This window comes from Desmodus rotundus, chromosome 9, assembly GCF_022682495.2.
Source record: "Desmodus rotundus isolate HL8 chromosome 9, HLdesRot8A.1, whole genome shotgun sequence".
Classification (NCBI taxonomy): domain Eukaryota; kingdom Metazoa; phylum Chordata; class Mammalia; order Chiroptera; family Phyllostomidae; genus Desmodus; species Desmodus rotundus.
Genome location: NC_071395.1, coordinates 18,515,888 through 18,534,848, shown reverse-complemented (window position 1 = coordinate 18,534,848; position 18,961 = coordinate 18,515,888). Strand labels below are relative to the sequence as shown.

General features: G+C 37.3%; 1 protein-coding gene across 3 annotated transcripts in view; it reads left to right on the top strand.

Moving 5' to 3' along the window:
- Positions 1-18,961, top strand: part of LRBA (LPS responsive beige-like anchor protein) — a 503,590-nt gene that overhangs the window by 182,028 nt on the left and 302,601 nt on the right. For all 3 annotated transcript variants that reach the window (XM_053911800.1, XM_024569215.3, XM_045202618.2), the window contains exon 36: positions 6,729-6,837. In XM_053911800.1, the coding sequence (XP_053767775.1) occupies positions 6,729-6,837 (109 nt within the window). The remainder of the gene's footprint in view (positions 1-6,728; positions 6,838-18,961) is intronic.

Here is an 18,961-nt window from a genome sequence, read left to right as displayed (position 1 = left end):
TTATAGAAACAGCTTTTAGATTATTGCAGAGGTAGAATGGACAGCACTTAGTCTATTAGATGTCGAAGAAGTAAGAGTCAAATATGACTCATTTCTAGCTTCAGTAACTGGATAAATGATTTTATTAGGGTGGAGAAGGAAAAATGAATGATCTCTGAATGAGGGACTAGTTTTATAAATTATGGTACATTCCAGCCACAGAAATCCTTTGTATGATAATGGTACAACATTAAGTAAAATGAACAGGTTCATCTGGAATGACTCGTTCATACTATACAAATGCATTAATACAAGTGTTAAAAGTGTTTTTACATATACATACATACGTACACATATACATAATTGTGTATATGTACATATGTACACAGGTACCATATATGTTGCTGTAAGTTTAGAAAAGTGTAGAGATAGGAACATAAACTGTTAATGGTGGTGGCTTATTTTTAAAAATGAAATGAGGGTTGGTAGTTTTCAGTTGTTGCTTTATTATTGAAGTATTGCATGATTTTCTTTACAATATGTTACTTTTATACTAAAGCATTAAAGAAAAGAATAAAACATCAAGACTGAGTGTTAGTTGTCTGTTGCTTGACTTTTGATCTATCTATATAGTAAATGTCCATCTTGAAAATTAAATGGTAGGACAGGGTGTTTGGCTCTGTTCAAAATACAACACTTTTTCCCCTTCATAACTGTGTTCAAAGTATTGTCTGCAGTGACCTTTCCTCTTCAAAGGGGTTGTTTTTTCTTCCATTGAGGAGCTTATAGTGATCTTTGTTTCTAGAGAACTGTGGATGGCACATGCATTTTTATGTTGTAGCTATACTTGTATTACACATCTATTGGTGCATAATACAGTACCACAAACGTGGCAGCTTTAAAAAGACACATTTACTGCCTTGCAATGCCTGTGCGTCAGGTGTCTGGCATAGCTCAGCTGGATCCTCTGCTTAGAATTTCACAAGTCTGCAGTGGAGGTGTTGGCCAAACTGTGTTTTTCTCCTGAGCTTGGAGACCTCTTCTCATCTCATGTGGTTATTGGCAGAATTCAGTCCCTTTCACTTGCAGGGCTGAGGTTCCCATTTTCTTGTCGGCTGTCACCAGGGTTTGATCTCAGCTGCTAGAGGCTGCCCTTAGCTTCTTGTCACATGGTTCTCTCACACATGGCAGCTTACTTTTTCAAGGATGGCTGAAGAATCTCTTCAGTCAGCTAAGGCAGAGCCTTATAATGTGTCACCTTTGCTGTGCAAAAGTAACCTAATTAAGGAGTGACCGTCTCATTGCCCTTGCTATACAAGGTCTGTATGGAAAAAGTCCAGCCATTGTTAATATAACGAGAATGGTTTGTACAACATCGATGTAACCTGATAGCCAAGGAGAGTGGACTGGAATGCACATGTGTGAACAATGACATCTTCACTGTATTAGTCAGTGGGGGTGGTAGATGCCCTTGAGTGAGCATGTGTACTGTGTGGCCATTGCATTGAAAATGACTGAGTGGGTAGAGCAACAAATCTGCATCAAGTTGTGTCTTAAGTTTGAATATTCTTATGCAGAAACTATTTGGATGATTCAGAAGGCTGCAGCTGTGGGCAACTGGTGACTGGCAGCTTCATCACGACATTGTCCGCTCATGCATCATGTCTTGTGCAGTTGTTTTTGGCAAAACATCAAGTCACCTAGGAGACTCAGCCCCACTACAGCCCAGATTAGGTGCCCTGCAAATTCTGGCTTTTCCCAAAACTAAAAACACCTTTGAAAGGGAAGAGATTTCAGACCGTTGATGAGATTAGGGCACCCAATCTCATTGACAATAGGATGGGGTGGCTGATGGTGATTGGGAGAACTGTGTGAGGTCCCAAAGTGCCCAAGTTGAAGGGGACTGAGGCGTCATTGTCCTGTGTACAATATTTCTTGTATTATCTTCAATAATGTCTTTACTTTTCATATTACATGGCTGGGTACCTTCTGGAAAGACTTCGTATGTTCTATTCCTAGAAGCAAGTCCCAGATTCTGCCCAGGTCAAACTCAATGGGGTGGAATATATAAGATTTTGCCTTATTGGAGGTCACCCTGTAGTGTGTCCACCATAGCACTTATGTTAATGTTAAAGCTGGACAGGACCTCATGGTAATCTCTTATTCCCCAACTACACTGTAAGGAAAGCTGATCTCTAGTGCTTAGCCTTGTCTTTATAGTAACATAGTAGCTGTTTAACAGGCATTTGACGGATATTCAAAAGACAGAGGGAAGTGTGGAGAAAGATGTTAAAAAATCAAAATAAGTACTCAAAAGACTTTTTCAGTTATAATGTGGATGAAATGATTAAGTTTTGATTTTTAGGGCATTGCCTATGAAATAGAGAGCATGAATTCAATCTGGAAATATCACAGAGGAAATACAATATTTGCTGATTGATTAGGAGCCTGGAGGAAGCTAGTAGAGAAGAGGGAGGAGACTAGAATAACTTTGAGGTTGGTTGTTTGGGGACTGGGAAAATGGCGTGCCATTGACTAATCAATTCAATTAATGTTTGAGTGGTGTGAGGCAGTGTATTGATGTTAAATTCACGATGTGGTTTTTGGTCTCCAGAGAGAAACTAAGAAGCACAAACCAGTATTTCACATCTGCACTTGTGAAAACCCTCGCCTTCTCTAACTGTTGAGTCGTAGGAAGTCATTCATTACCAGTTTTAAAATTGCACTAGGGATTGTTTTTATCTGTGATGCCTGAATGTGTACTGTTTAATAGCCTTTGAAAAATACCCTACTGATGTTACCCCAAATCATAGGTAAGACATTGCATTGTCTTGTAGGCGGGAGACATTTGGAAAGTAGGGGCAATCTCAGAATCTCTTTGCATAGTGTTCTGTTTTGTTATTTTTTTCTGGGTTGGTTCTACTGTGTCCCAGAACCTATTCTGTATGATTTCCTTTGAAATTCATTACAGATTTCTTAGTGACCCCACATTTTGCCTGTTCTTCTATACATTCTATGCTTACCTGAAAGGAATTTTACTTTTCACTTAGTGGATGTAGTGTATACATGTATGTATGTCAATTAGATCAAGGTTGTATCACATTGTTAAAAAATATTCTGTAGCTTTATGTTTTTAATACCTGGTTATAGGCCATATTCTTAGGAACGTGCAAATGTAAAATCTCAAAATTCTGAATATCTGTATCTCTGGTTTGTTTATCTTACTTGAAGTGCTTATCTCTCTCTAATTTTGCTTCTTTGAGCCAATTTTATTTATGTTAATAACAGTGCAGTAGTCCCGCTTTATCCATGGTTTTGCTTTCCATCATTTCAGTTACCCGTGGTCAACCATGGTCCAAAAGTAACTGGAAAATTCCAGATATCCACAACTCTTAAGTTTCAGTTGCGTGTCATTATGAGTGGCGTGATGAAATCTCCCCTGGCCTGCTTTGTCCCACCCTTGTGAATCCACCCTTTGTCTGGTGTAATGTCAACCAAAGGTTGTCATCACCAGTTCAATGCCAACAGGAGTTTCCCAATTTGGAGTGCAGTCAAGGGGGGAGAGTTTATTCAGTGCAAACAGCTCAATTGTGAAACAGCTCAGCTGTGGAGTAGCTCGCTTGTGATTTCAGCACAGTTGTGGAACAGAATGGTGTGAGAGAGCTCATTACTGATCGGGCTCATTATTATACCACGTGACCGTGGAGCAGCCTGGGCGAGGTGGCTCCCCTGTCCCAGCTCTGCTCTGGCAATGTACCAGCAGAGCCCAGTTCTGCTGGGCTCCAGTGGTACAGCTGCAGCCGGCGTTAGAGCTCCAGCTCCAGTGTGACAGCTCCACAGAGACAAAGGGAGGCTGCCTTTTAAAAAAGTATATTTTATTAATTATGCTATTACAGTTGTCCCATTTTTTGTCTCCCCTTTATTCCTCTCCGCACTGCACCCCCCCCCCACCAGCATTCCCCCACCTTAGATCATGTCCATGGGTAATACATATAAGTTCTTTGGCTTCTCCATTTCCCATACTGTTCTTAACCACCCCCTGTCTGTTTTGTCCCTACCAATTATACGTCTTATTCCCTGTACCTTTTCCCCAATCCCTGCTGATAACACTCCATTGGATCTCCATTTCTGTGATTCTGTTCCTGTTCAGTTGTTTGCTTAGTTTTTTTTTTTTTTTTAGGTTCAGTTGTTGAGAGTTGTGGTTTGTCATTTTACTGTTTATATTTTTGATCATCTTTTTCTTAGATAAGTGCCTTTAACATTTCATATAATAAGGGCTTGGTGATGATGAACTCCTTTAACTTGACCTTGTCTAGGAAGCACTTTATCTGCCCTTCCATTCTAACTGATAGCTTTGCTGGGTTAGAGTAATCTTGGATGTAGGTCCTTGCCTTTCATGACTTGAAATACTTCTTTCTGGCCTCTTCTTGCCTTTTGAGAAATCAGTTGATAGTCTTATGGGATCTCCTTTGTAGGTAACTCTCTCCTTTCCTCTTGCTGCTTTTAAGATTTTCTCCTTCTGTTTAATCTTGGATAATGTAATTATGATGTGCTTTGGTGTGTTTCTCCTTATGTCCAACTTCTTTGGGACTCTCTGAGCTTCCTACACTTCCTGGAAGTCTATTTTCTTTGCCAGATTAGGGAAGTTCTCAATAAATTTTCAATTTCTTGCTCTTCCTCTTCTCCTTCTTGCACCCCTATGATTTGGACATTGGAATGTTTAAAGTTGTCCCAGAGGTTCCTATGCCTCTCCTCATTTTTTTGAATTCTTGTTTCTTCATTCTTTTGTGGTTAAATTGGTCCAAATTGTTGATTTGAGCCAGGTTTCCTTTCCATCACTGTTGGTTCCCTGTACATTTTCCTTTATTTCACTTTGCATAACTTTCACTTTTTCATCTCTTTTGGGACCATACTCAACCATTTCTGTGCGCACCCTGATTACCAATATTTTGAACTGTGCATCTTTTGAAGAGAACTTTTTCTCAGTTGTCTTCAAATATTGCTCTTTTCTAATTATCTCTAAATTGTCTACTCTGTTTACACCACATACATGTTAGACTTTTTACCATGTCTTATGTCTGTTAAGTGTTTTGTCAGAATTTCCTCATTTTTTTTTTACTGTACTTCTATACAGTTGTCACTGAACCCTCTTTGAGTTGGGTATTTCTTCTTTAGTTGAGTTTCATAAGCTGGTAAATCTATTGCTAATTTCATGTTTGTTTCGTTCAGTGCAGTTTTGAATCTTTACTGGAATTCTTTTTTATGGAGTCTGTTTTTAACTATAACTACATTAATTATAGTATTTGGATGTGAAACTTTACTGTCTTCATTTTCTGTGAGTTGATTTCTATTTGGTTTTTATTCATTTGATGTTATGTCTGTTAATTTATGATTGGATGTTGGGAAGTGTTTTTAAAATTGCAAGAGTAAATGTAAGTCTCTAGGTGATGATATCTTCCCCTTGGGAGGATTTCCTTTTGATTTCTGATTAGCAGTCAGACTAGGTGCTGATTATGTTAATTGAGGGCTGAGCTGATTGAGTTAAAACTGCAGTTTTAAAAATCTTTGTGAGAGTTTGTCCTATTTTCAGTTTGCTTACTCCTAGCATGCAATCTTTATGAGGTCTTATGAAAATCTGGGTTTTTACTGTATCCCTTGTACATTGATTTCTGGGTTCTTTTCTCCTCACCCTGTGAGGTTCTGATTTTTTTTTTTTTTAGCTTTTTTGTTTAGTTAAACTGAGAATAAATCACCATAATGTTGTTTGAGAGTTTGTTTTAATAGTATATTTGAGGCCTGGTCTGTTTCTTCTTTCATAAGGTATATCTGGGTTACTTCTATAAACCTGGATAATCTACTAGGACCCATCTATCTTGGCAGGTTATAAAATTCAATTGTTCTGTCCCTAGCTCTGTAAGACTGAACACAGTTCTGCTTAGCTTCTCTCTTCCCACCTGTGAATAACAAATGCTTCAATGGGAAAAGTCAGGCATATTTTCTTCTGTAGGATCTTGGCTCCTTAAATCTTGGCTGCCTTAAATCTATGGTATATGTGTATAGATAGAGAGGTCTGTCCAGAAGTTTTCTAGCCATGTAATATGAAAAATAGAGACATTATTAAAGAAGATACAAGAAACATTGTACATAGAACAATGACACCTCCGTCTCCTTAAAAATAGGTACCTTGGGACCTCACACAGTTCTCCCAATCACCATCAGCTGCCCCATCGTATTTTCCTGAATCTCATGGACAGTCTGAAATCTCTTCCCCTTCAAAGATGATTTTAGTTTTGGGAAAAGCTAGAAGTCTCAGGGTGCCCAATCTGGGCTGTAGTGAGGCTGAGTCACTTGGGTGATTTGAAGTTTTGCCAAAAAGTTCTGCAAGATATGTGATGTATGAGAGGGTGCGTTGATGAAGCTGCCAATCACCATAGCTGCAGCCCTTCAAATCATCCGAATAGGTTCTGTGGAGGAATGCCCATGCTTAACACAAAACTTGATGCAGATTTGTTGCTCTACTGGCTCAGTCATTTTGAATATGACGACCACACAGTGCACATGCTCATTCAGTGGCCGCCCACTGACTAGTACAGTGAAGTCATCATTGCTCATGCATGCACACTGCAGTCTACTCTCCTTGGCTGCCAGGTTACATCAGTGTCACGCAAACTGCTCTTGTTATATTAAGAGTGGCTGGGCTTTTTCCTGACAGACCTTGTATTTACTGGATAATATTCATCTCTTTATAGGTTGCTGAGCCAAACAATGAAGGACCATCTAGTAAGAGTAGCGAATGAAGCTGAATTTATCCTGAGCCGGCAGCGAGCGGAGGATATTCACAGGCACGCGGAATTTGAGGTGGGTCAGACATGTGGGTGTGTGAGGAGGTTACCACTGCGTGGGTAGAATGGCAGTCAGTGCTGTGTGCTCACACATGTCGTCTGGAATTAAGTCTCACCTTGTGGGAGAATCCGGGGAGATGGTGCAAGTCTCTGTCGCCCTCTACTCCAGTTCCTCTGCACGGTACTTGCAGCAGCTTCTGTGTTTGTGACCTGATCTTAATAATGGGAGCTGGGTATTGAATCTGATAGTTTTGCAATAAAGTAAATTGGTGAAGGACTTGCCACCTCTGGGCAAGACAGAGCTGGCTAACTGGAAAGGAAAACCCCTATGGAAGAGGTGCAACCTTCTAGGTTTCTGGAGAGAAGCTGAACACAGGCACGAAGTTCCTTTTCCCTGTGGTTTTAGAGCACTCTCATCTCTGCGGCAGAGGCAGTGGGGGAGCATGGAGCTTGCTTCTCAGGTCCTCACAGGGCGCCAAGCGACGGACCCCTCCTGGGCCCATTGCTTATTTCGGCAGTGGTGCCTGAACATGTGGATCACACATCAATTCCTAGAGGACGCTAGCTATATAAATGAGCAAACTTCAAACCGAAGGTGAACTAGAAGATTTGACGAGAATATTTGCTAAGAATTAGAAAAACATACAAAGCACCAGTATGGGTACTTTCTTACACGTTAGGAACAGATAATTCAAATGTTGCTGATCTTTTCTGGCACATTAAAAAAAGGTGAAGACTTCCCCAGTGCATTTTATACAATCATCACAACATGAGAATGGTACTGGAAAAATCGAACTCTAAAAGATCAATTTCACTTAAGAATATGGGTACAAAATTCTAAAACTTTAACCAACATACTCCAACAATATAATAAAAGATTTATATACTGTGACCACTTAGAATTTATTAATGGAATTCAAAGATGATTTAATATTAAGATTTCTACATTTAAAGTAAATTATATGAAAACAAATTAAAATAGAAACAGTATGTGAAGATATCAGCACATGTAGGAAAGAAGTATATGATTTCAGCAACCAGCCTCAATAAAACTGAGAAAAAAAAGATGTAAGAAAACAATTTGAATATGATAAAGACTGTTTACTAAACATCATTTTAAATGGTTAAAGCCATTTCTATTATTAGGAGAAAATGTTATCGGCTGTCATCATTATTTAACTATATTTTGATGTTCTTGTAAGTGCAAGGTGATGTAAATTGTAGAAAAGAAGAAATAACATTACTTTTAGATTGTTAAGGCTATGATCTAGAATAGTGATATTTAACCTTTTTATCTCATGGCACAAAAATTAATCACTAAAATTCTGTGGCACACCAAAAAATATATTTTTTGACTGACAAAAATAAAGATTTTATTTTGATTCATTCACACCAGACAGACATTGTTGTGTTGGCTGTTGTTTTTTAATTTGACAATCTAAGGGAAAAGAGGTCAGTGTCCCTGACTAAGTAGTTAGGTACTGCATGTTTTAAAAATTCTTTTGGCACACCATTGTGCATGTGTTTGTGTGTGCGAGAGGAAAGGAGAGGCAGAGAGGGAGGGAGGAGAGAGAATGAGAATGAATTGGTCTTATTCTGACATTATTTGGGACTTACAGGAAAGTTATAAGAATAATTAAAAAACTCCTGGTAACTATTCTCCTAGATTCTGTGATCGTATTGTCACCATATTGTCCCTCTTTTTTTGTTATTTTTCTGAACTTGAGAGTAAGTTGAAGTCTTAATACCCTTTTATCTCTAATTATTTTAGTGAGAATTTCCTGTTTTAATCTTACACAATTATCAAATCAGAATATTAAAATGGATACAATGCTATTATTTAATCTACTGATCTTATTCATATTTCCCAATTGTCTCCACAGCATTCTTTGTCTTCAAAAAGAGAACATTTTAATGTCACAGAAATGTTCGATTTTTTGAAATTAATATGTACATTTAATATAATAGCATTAGTATACCATTCTATTAGAATAACAGTGGAGTAGATTGGAATTTACTTATCCCCTTTAGAAATATAATATCTGGAAAAAATGCTTTAATATAGCCCTAAGATTTATGAAAAAAGATTGGTGAAATCCAAAAGAACCTATGCACCCCAATGTTCATAGCAGCACAATTTATAATAGCCAAGTGCTGGAAGTAACCTAGGTGCCCATCAGCAAATGAGTGGATCAAAAAACTGTGGTACATTTACACAATGGAATTCTATGCAGCAGTGAGAAAGAAGGAGCTCCTACCCTTTGTGGCAGCATGGATGGAACTGGAAAGCATTATGCTAAGTGAAATAAGCCAGGCAGTGAAAGACAAGTACCATATGTTCTCACCTTTAACAGGAACCTAATCAACAAAACAAACAAACAAGCAAAATATAACCAAAGACACTGAAATTGAGAACAGGCTGACAGTGACCAGAGGGGAGAGGGGAGTGAATTTCAGGGGAGACGGGTTTGTAGGAACAATTATGAAGGACACATGGACAATAACGGGGGGGTGGGAGGGGGTTGGAAATGGGAGGGAGGTGGGGAGGTGTTGGGGTTAGGCGGGTTGAACAGCAATAAAATTAGAGGGGGAAAAAAAAAGAAGAAGATTGGTGAGGCTGTAGTACTTGTCTTTCCAGATAAACAATACTAATTAAAATAATAGTGTAAAGGCAGCATATACAAAAAAAAGTCTTCCAGGTGGAGTAAGGATATAGGATGAAAGATCATGTAGTAAATATTTCAGAAAAATAATTGGAGAATTGTAAAAAGGGAACTGAGGCATATTGTGAGAATTTTATAACCAACAATTGAAAAGAGGAAAAATACTTTTTAACACACTGTGTTATGCAAGAGATTATACTGCTTTGGACCAAACAGTTTATATATTTGTTGTTTAGTTGAGGTGTGATGGTGACTACAGTAGCTGATATTGTTTGAGTCCTTATGTTCTGCTAGGAACTGTTAGGAATTTTTATGCATTTTAACTAATTTAATCCTTACAATAAACCTCTGAGATAGTCCTATTACTGCGTCTCATTTTATAAGTGAGGAAACAGCATAAGGAGGAAATAGCCCAGAGTTACAACTAGAATTCAGATCTAGGCAATTTATCTCTTAATTTCTAATCTATGCTTTTGATTCATATTCATTAGATTTCTATAAAGTGCATGAATAGGATTTATTTCTGGCATACAGTAGCTTTATTTTCAGCTACTTAATTTTATGCTTTATCTAGTACAGTTTTTCATGTTAATCTTTACCTTGCTTTGAGATTTATAATATTGTAATGTTATAAGGCATGATAATAAAATGCCTAAGTAAAAACAAGTTTTTCCAAAACTTTTATTGTTCATCTAAATTTTTAGTGGACAAAACAGATTTGTTCAACTGTTTCACATGAGAATCACTTTTAAGACAGCAAACATGTATTTTTAATTTACTAGTCTTATTTTCACAGAAAAGAGAATTTCCTTTGTTTATGCCATAAAGCCCAAGTGATTGAAGCATGTTCATGTTTAATATATTTTTAACTATATTGCTCTGAAATCTTAAATAATACTCTACACAGGATGAAGCATATATTTTCCTAGACAGCTTATATTCTAAAGGTTATCTGTATTCAGCCTTGAATTTATGCTGTGAATTCTGTAATAATATATCTGAATGCCATCTACGCTAGTTACTTCCTCATGAAAAAAGGAGATGCTGTCATGTGTTTAACATGCCATTTGTGGTTGTGAAGTGGCTGACTTGTTTCATTTATTATCCAGGGGTTGATGCCAGTGTAGATCTGAAATGCACAGCTCTGGAGTTCATTGCGTGATTATCTTTGGCGTGGGCTATCTTTGACATCTTCTGCTTTTGATTTATGTAGGGGTTCCTTGGATGTCATGACATCATTGATTAGGTGTACACCCTAACCTTATTTTTTAATCTTACAGCTGTAAACAGGATGTTTATTAAGAAATTATGTTGTGTATGACACTGGACCCTGTCTTGTAAATGTGTACACAATTCATGGCAATCTTTTTGTTATAAGACTTGTCTATCAAAGTTTAGTTTATTTAAACTAATGTGATATATCTGTAAAACATATGATCAAGATTATCACACAATCATTTAAATTTTAAAGTGGCTAATTTTATGTGAATTTCTCTTTGACATTATTTAAAAAAATACCTTTGAGTTTATGAATGTGGTGAGTATATTGAGTATTGCAAAAAAACTTAAAATAGTTTGTTTTACTATAATCCTCTTGGATTAGAAAATGAGGAGAAAAACCATGTTGGAGGGGAAATTGAGAATAGTTTACAACACACTGAGGGTTTGACTGTTGGGGATAGACACATTTGGTAGCAATTTGGTAACACAGACTTAATGCCTAGACAAGGTATATCTTGATATGAGTTATATTTTGATGTTATGAGCTGATAGATAGTTGTAATTGTAGTGTCACTGTGCTTGAGTCACATATGTTGAGGATAATAATAGTACCAAGTTGTCTTGGAGTGTTGGTACCATGGAGTGTTACTGAATTCTTTGCCAAGTATTCAGTTGAACTAATTTATTTAACATTCCATTTATGCACTTAAACTTTATTAGGTGTTCAGTAACTCCCAGTCATCCTACTAAGTTTCTCTGGAAGGCTTGCATTCCTATAACCCAAGTAAATGAATGCATACTCCGGTCACCCCCAAAGGAAACGAAATGCTCCACTCTACTCCTATTGCCATGTGAAGCCCTTAACCCTCATCAGCCCTACTGGCATGGTCTGTGGGTTGGGCATCCGCAAAGTGGAAGGTCATGGCTAGATTCTGGTCAGGGCCCGTGCCTGGCTTGCAGGTCAGGTCCCTAGTTGCGGGCCATAGGAGGGGCAACCGACTTGCACAGGGAAGTTTCTCTCCCTCTCTTTCTTCCTCCCTCCCCCTCGCACTAAAAATAAATAAGATCTTTTAAAAAAGTAGATCTCATCAGATTGCAATGAATGCTAAATCTACCACCAAGCTAATCAATATATATTGGATTTTCTTCTGTCCCATTAGATAGTGGCCATTCTGGTTGGTTGTTTCTTAGAGCCCTCCCCCCCTCTCACTTCTCAGGACTCTGCTTACTCATCTTAACTTGTGTGAATCAGTCCTCCTTTTCTAGTGGGAAAGCACAGGAACACGTCACAGTATCTTTTATCTTTAAGCAAGTGAAAAACTTGGAAACTTCTTTTGATTCCATTCTCCTCTCTTAATTTTCTATCATTCCAGTAGTCAGTTTTTGAATTAGTTTTCCACACTCAGGCATTCTCTCTCTTCCCTCTGAGCCTCCACAGGGCACTGTGGCTTCACGGCAGTCAGACTTCTAACCCACTACCACTTACTCCCTCGTGAAACTTCTTGAGATCACCAGTGACCTCAGTATGACCAAGCCCAGTATTCATCTGTCTTTGTTTCCATTTTAATAAACGTCACCTCAATATCTAATGCTGTTGACTACTCTTTCCTGTCTCAACTTTTATCAGAATCCTATTTTCCCTTTACTAATCACTTTGCTGTTCCTTTTCTGGTGTCTTTTTGTCGCATATTCATAGTGCCTGGGGCATGGCCCTATACATAGTAGGTGCTCAGTAAATAATTGTTCAGTGAATGCTAATTACAGCCTACACATTTGGGTTATTTTTCTGATTAAAAGTGGGAAGGCTAGTTCTCTGTGGACATAGAAAGGATTAATTAAGTGAGAAGGGCCATGGTGGAACTATTTTCTACCCTACGACCAGCAAGAGTAATAGTTTACAATACTATTTCAAATTGCCATCCATGAGTGGTGCTCTCAAATTACAGATTTGAGTTCCCCAATCCAAAAAGTGCTGATTATGCTTGAAATTAAGGAATAGGCAATTTAAACTATAAAATGCAGGTCAGAAGACTTTACATTAAAAATTTGCAAGGAGCATTGTTGGCTACATTGTTTGAGCTTCTCTCTGGTGTTTAAGGGTAACCTAAATTCGAAACTGTGTTAACAGGGTTAGAGCAGGAACGTGGAGCTAGACAGCGTGTTTCGATTTTAGGCTCCACTGTTCATCAGTTGCAAAGTCTTAGGAAGAATTTAGTGAACTTCTCTTAGTCTTAGTTTCCTTTCTATAAGTGGATATAATGAAACCTTAATTAAAGATGTATTGCGGAGAGTAAAATTTTATAATGTGGGTTAAAACACATTGTAAGCTGTGTGTTAGTGATTGTTATGATCATTATTTTTGTGGTTAGCATAGCCAAGTCAGCATCTTCATTTGAGAAATTTAATCTAAATTAAAGCTTTTCAGAGCAATGGTATGTTTATTAGTTATTTAAATTTAAGTTAGTCCTATGTTTTGAATAATCTTGGTGTTTTGTAGATTGTAACTTAAGAAACACAGGATTTCTCATGCCTATTGCCCTTTATTTTTAGTTTATTTTCCTTTCATTTCCATTTTAAACAGCTTGTTTAGAATACGGATAGGCAATACATTTTCTTGTCAGACCTTTTATTTAAGTTATTCGTAGACACTTTTTTTGAAAATGAATTTTCTAGTATTGTATTTTCTAAAATATGTTTTACTAAAAGCTATTCTAGCATTAAATAGTTGAAATACTATTTGTGAGATCATTATAAGTAGCATCTGATTAGTAATCTTTTTTTCTTGATCTCAAACTATTAGATAAAAGTATATAAAGAAATTGATACAGGGTAGTTTACCAATTCTGCTATATACTAATAATTGTTTTCATAATTAAGTATTTTTATTTAAATGATGGGAACCATTTCAGATGACTTTATAATTGTAGTTCATATATTCGTTTCATGATTTCTTCCATCGAAGCATGGAGAAGTGAATTACTGAAAAGATAAAAATATATTTGTTTGCTTTCTGTCAGAGTTCATATCCACAGCCAACCTTGATAGAAGACCAGAATGATTTAGACAAGTTTGCTTTGGAGATTCATAACATATGCTTGCTGGACAGAATTGAGTTATCTCTGCTCTGGAGAGTAAGTTATTGTAGCAGGAGCTGACAGAGATGAAGATAACTGAGGGAAATTCAATTACCTTTTAGTGTTTTCTTTCTAATAGGGTTCTTAATGTGAAAAAGATCCTCAGATGATGCGCCTCTGTTACTTGTGAGATCTGCCTTGATACCTGTTTCCAGAATACCACGAACTTTTAGTTCCAGGCCTTCATTAAGTATGAAATAGGCAGCTTACTGTTAAGAGTGGTTTTGATTGAAAGGTCTTATTTTTACTTGATGTTATTGGCTATCTTATAATTAGTGACTACCCTCTGTGGTTTTGTTTTAACAAAGTGTATATTATTTTAATATATTGGGAGTTATTTTTGTCTCCCTTTTGAGTGATCTCTCTGGAAGTACGTTTTAGCTTTTCAGTGTTGATATATTTATATTCCTCTAATTATCATATATTGAAGCTGGGTAACCTTGTTAAATGCTGGTAGAATTCCCAAGCTTCCATTTTTACTTTGCTTTTTCATTCTGTCAAGCTTTTGGTTAGCATGGTGTTTACCTGCTCACCCCGCTTTGCTTTTCAGTGTCTTGCTGCCTGGCTTCTCTTCTTTCCTTTTCATCTTCAATCCAGGAGCAAATAAATTAAAAATGTTCTCTTGAATATCATTAATGATCTAATTATACTATCCAGTGGCTCTTTTTCATTAGTCATCTCCTTTGGTCTCTGCATCATTGGACATTGATGACCAGCCCCTCCTTTTTATTTTTAAAAAATTAAAAAATTTAATAATATTTGGATTTTTTCCTCTTGCTTTTTTGGGGCTTGACTTTCTTACCCAGTGTTTTTCTGATTAGCTTTTTACTTCTCATGGTTCTCTCTGTAGTTTCACCTTTCTATTTTTGGTTTCTCTTATCAAAAGTGTAGATCTTTCATAAGAATACCTTCTTGGTATTCTTAACTTTTTGTGCTGCCTCAGAAATAACCTATAATGTCAGTATTATCTAAAACCTGTATATAGAAGACATTAAATATTTTTCACTTTTAATTTTTTATGTAATAAATGTCTTCTGTAGCTCTGGCTGGTGTGGCCCAGTGGATTGAGAGCCGGCCTGTGAGCCAAAGGGTCGCTGGTTTGATGCCCAAGAGGTACCCCCACACTGATGTTTCTCTCCCTCTTTAACTTTTTTGAAGCTAAAACTGAAGCCATTCTGTTTTCCGTGATGGGTCTCCACTGGTGATTAGTGCACGCATTGTCTTGTTGTATTCCTTTTCTGATACACAATTTGCATAATCAATTGTCTTTTCCAAAGAGATGGTTGATTAGTAGATCTTGAGTCATCATAGCAAAGTATTAGGATGGCAGTTCTCATCCCAGTTTGGTATTTTCTTGTGAGCATTATGGTTTTGATATCTTCCTTAACCTGTTTTTCTGTATTTCTCCATCTATAGGGCAGGAATAGTGAGATGGTAAGCTTGACAATATTTTTTAAATTGTACCTTTTCTGTCATGATTATTTTCTTTACCTTAGGGAAAAATGATGTTGATACATAATCACGAAAGTGATAAAATGCTAGCATTGCTAATTAAAGGAGTATTCTAGGACTTTTCAATGTCCAGACCACTCTAGTTTGAGTGCCCAGTCAATGAGACCACATGGTTACCATGGTGCATTTTAGCACAGTTCTGACTGTCCCGACAGATAACCTTGTGCATTAATCTTGGCTCTGCCGTTCACTAGCTGTGAGAGCTGAGACAGCACTGTGTCTTACATGTTGTTGAGTCGGCTCTGACTCCCGGTGACTGTATGAATGAGGGATGTGCACACTGTCCTGTCCTCAGCAGCCCTGCTCGGCTCCTGCAGGCTCAGGCCCGTGGCTTCAGGTATGGAGTCAGTCCATCTCATAGCTGGCCTTCCTCTCTTCCTGCTGCCTTCTGTCTTCCCAGCATTACTGTCTTTCCCAAAGAACCCTGCCTTATCAAAATGCGCCTGAAGTAGGACAGCTTTATTTTTGTCTTTTTAAATTTTTTTAATTTTTTCCCCCTTTTTCAGGCTTGATTTACTCTAGGACCCACTTGGTGGTTTTAATGAATCTTTTTTTTTTTTTTTTTTTGTCAACCTTCTTCACTGTCCTACTTTCACATCTGTACATAGGAACTGGAAATACAAGTGTATGATTTTGGCCTCTAAGGACATATCTTTGCTCTCTATGATCTTTCCTAATTCTCCCCTTGCTGGCCTTTTGGGTCTCATCCTTCTCTTGATTTCTTGGCTGCAGTCTCCATTGGAACTGACCAAGCAAGGTAAGCAACATCTGTAACAATTTAAGCATCTTCACTGTCTGTTATAGTTGTTTATTTCTTCTGTTGTGATTTTTGTCTTCTTAATGATCAAATGCAATCCTGCTTTGGCACTTTGTTCTTTCACTTTCATCAGAATTCGTTTCAAATCATTGTTACTTTCTGCTGGTAACATGGTATCATTCGTATGTCTAAGTTACTGATATTTCTTCGGTCGGTTTTTACTCTTCCTTCTTCTGAGTCCCAGCCCAGTTTTTTTGTATGTTAAGGTTTGTTTTTTTTTTTTTTTGTACAAACTAAACAAATAAGGAGATAAAGTGCACCCTTGCCTGACATCTTTCCCTGTAGGAAATTATTCTGTGTCTCCCTGTACTGTCCTGAGAGTGGCTTCCTGTTTACAATACAGGTTATGTATCAGGACCCTTAAGTGCCGAGGCATGCCCGTTTCTTTCAGAGCAGCCATAGGTTTTTGTGATTGACACAGTTGGATGCTTTATTGTGTTCTGTAAAACATAGACTAACCTTTTCAAATTCTTTGAAACTCTCCAGTATCCACAGATGTTCACAGTTAGGTCTCCAGTATCTCTCTTCCTTTTTTGCATCCAGCTTGAACAGCTGGCATTTCTTGCTTCATGCAGCCTAGAAGTTTTTCTTGCATCACCTTGAGCATCACTTTACTGGACATTCCCCTCCATTGCCTCATCCTAGTATCATAGTAATGACAGTGCCTGCCTACCGTAATTTTGTGAAGAGTGGATGGATTTGACAATCCATCCATCCAATGCTGTGACTCCAGGCTATATTCAACAATGCAGGGGTTATTGTTCACAAAACTATTTAAGCCATCACTGTCAATATCCAAAGAATGCTTCTATGTCCCACAGTTCATCTGGGACTCTTCCCTCTGCCATAGGACTCTGATCCAGACCATGGCTGTGTCAGAGCTCAGGAAGCCACTTCTTACTATCATACAGGTGGCGTTTCCAACAATGGTAGAGGGCATAACAATGCAGAAAAGGAAAATAAAGCTCAGTACTGGATATTGCATCTCCTGGAGTTCATAGGTCATGATTCTGCATGGGAGGTTTTTGCTTGACCCTTTCTTGACCTCTTTCTCTGTAGCCCTTGTCCCTTTGCCCTGTCTCAGGGGCTAGTTCAGCTCCCCAACAGAGAGAGTTTCTTTAACCACTTTCATGCTTATTATAGTCCAGGTCCACCTGCCTCCAGTCTTAGAGAGGAAAGAGTATTGGTTCTTTGTAGTTTCAGGTTTTCCTTTCTCAGGTTGCATGACAATGGGACCCTCAAATTCCTTAAGGGAAACTCCCATCCTGGTTTACCATATATGTTCTGGTATATATTCTACACCTGGATAATGCAGTGATTATACTCCTCAGTATATTTCCAATGTCTGGTGTATTTAGTCTGGAATGCACTATTTTTAGAGATTCTTCCAGAATGGGTTTTAACTCATCTCACTTTCTATTTTACCTTCTTGATAATGGCACAATTAAAAGCTGGGCTCACAGCATTTTTTTGTTTTCAATCTTTGTGGGTACCTTTTGAACAGACCATATTATATATACCTGTACTGAGTGCATGTATATAACACACATAAAAGTATGATAATTTTTAGAGTTAATTTAGAGATAATTTGTGAAACTAAAAGAGCTGTCATTGTTGGGGCAAAGGAGGGCCACTTTTACAGGAGCTGATGTTTCTACCTTTGTTTGAAAATTATGAGTGATGCTTCTCTAGCTTCAAGTAACAGAGCTAGTATATTCCTGGGCACTCTGTTAAAGATGGGAAGCAAGAAAAAAGCAAAGGAAGTATAACATAGGTAAAATCTTAACTCCTACCTGTGAGCAATGCTGACCAAATTATTTCCAAACTGAAAAGTACTTTTTCTTTATTATCTTCTAAGTACATTCTAATAATATAAAATATATTGATAGCAGACTGGATCTCTTAATGCTATTACAAATCTTTTCCAAGAAAAGGCCTGAATATATTTCTTAGAGATTTCAATTTATGATATGTCATAGTTATCTTAACAGTTGACAGAATCATGTCTCACTGTAAAAATTACCTTTTCTTAATGAACTTTAAAATAAAGATAGATAAGAAGGAAAGCAAATTTAGGATCTTCATAGTGTATTTCATACAATACTTATCACTTAAAGTTTGCTCTTATGAAATTAGAATGTTGTTTTGTTTTGGTTTACTAGTACAGTTCTGTATAGAAGATCAAGTGTGTCACCGTCGAGAGCAAGGCGGCAGTGCTGCAGCTCATAAAGAGTTTCCTTGTTTGCCTGTTAGACGAGTGTGACGTAAATGTGGTCAGTGGACCAAGCTGCTTGTCACTGGTCCACAAAGAGATAACTACAGATCGAATACATATTTAGAATCTTTTATAGCTTCAGTGTCTGGCATTGTCAAACTATTTCAAAAAGTATCAGTTTTCAGTGCATTTTAAAAAGTAAAATAAAAAACTCATTCTTTATTACAGATATTTTGGGAAGAAGTACCTGAAAGCCAGCTGATCCTCAGATGTGTTCTTTTTGAACTAGTCTATTAGTATATTTGAAAAACAAAGAAGTTCCAGCAATATAATAATATTCAAAGCAATATAAATATAGTCAAATATTTATATGTTAAATAATTTATATAATCCTTGGACGAATAATTTTTAATGGAGGAAACGATATATTAGGCACCCACAGAAAATATCAACAAGCATATATCAGGATATTTAAAAGGAAAAGGCTTTGGTAATTACATGTCTTATTCTGTTACTCTTATCTTTGCTTTATAAAAGGTATTTACTTAGGCTGCTTCTTTTAGCTTTGATTTTTGCCT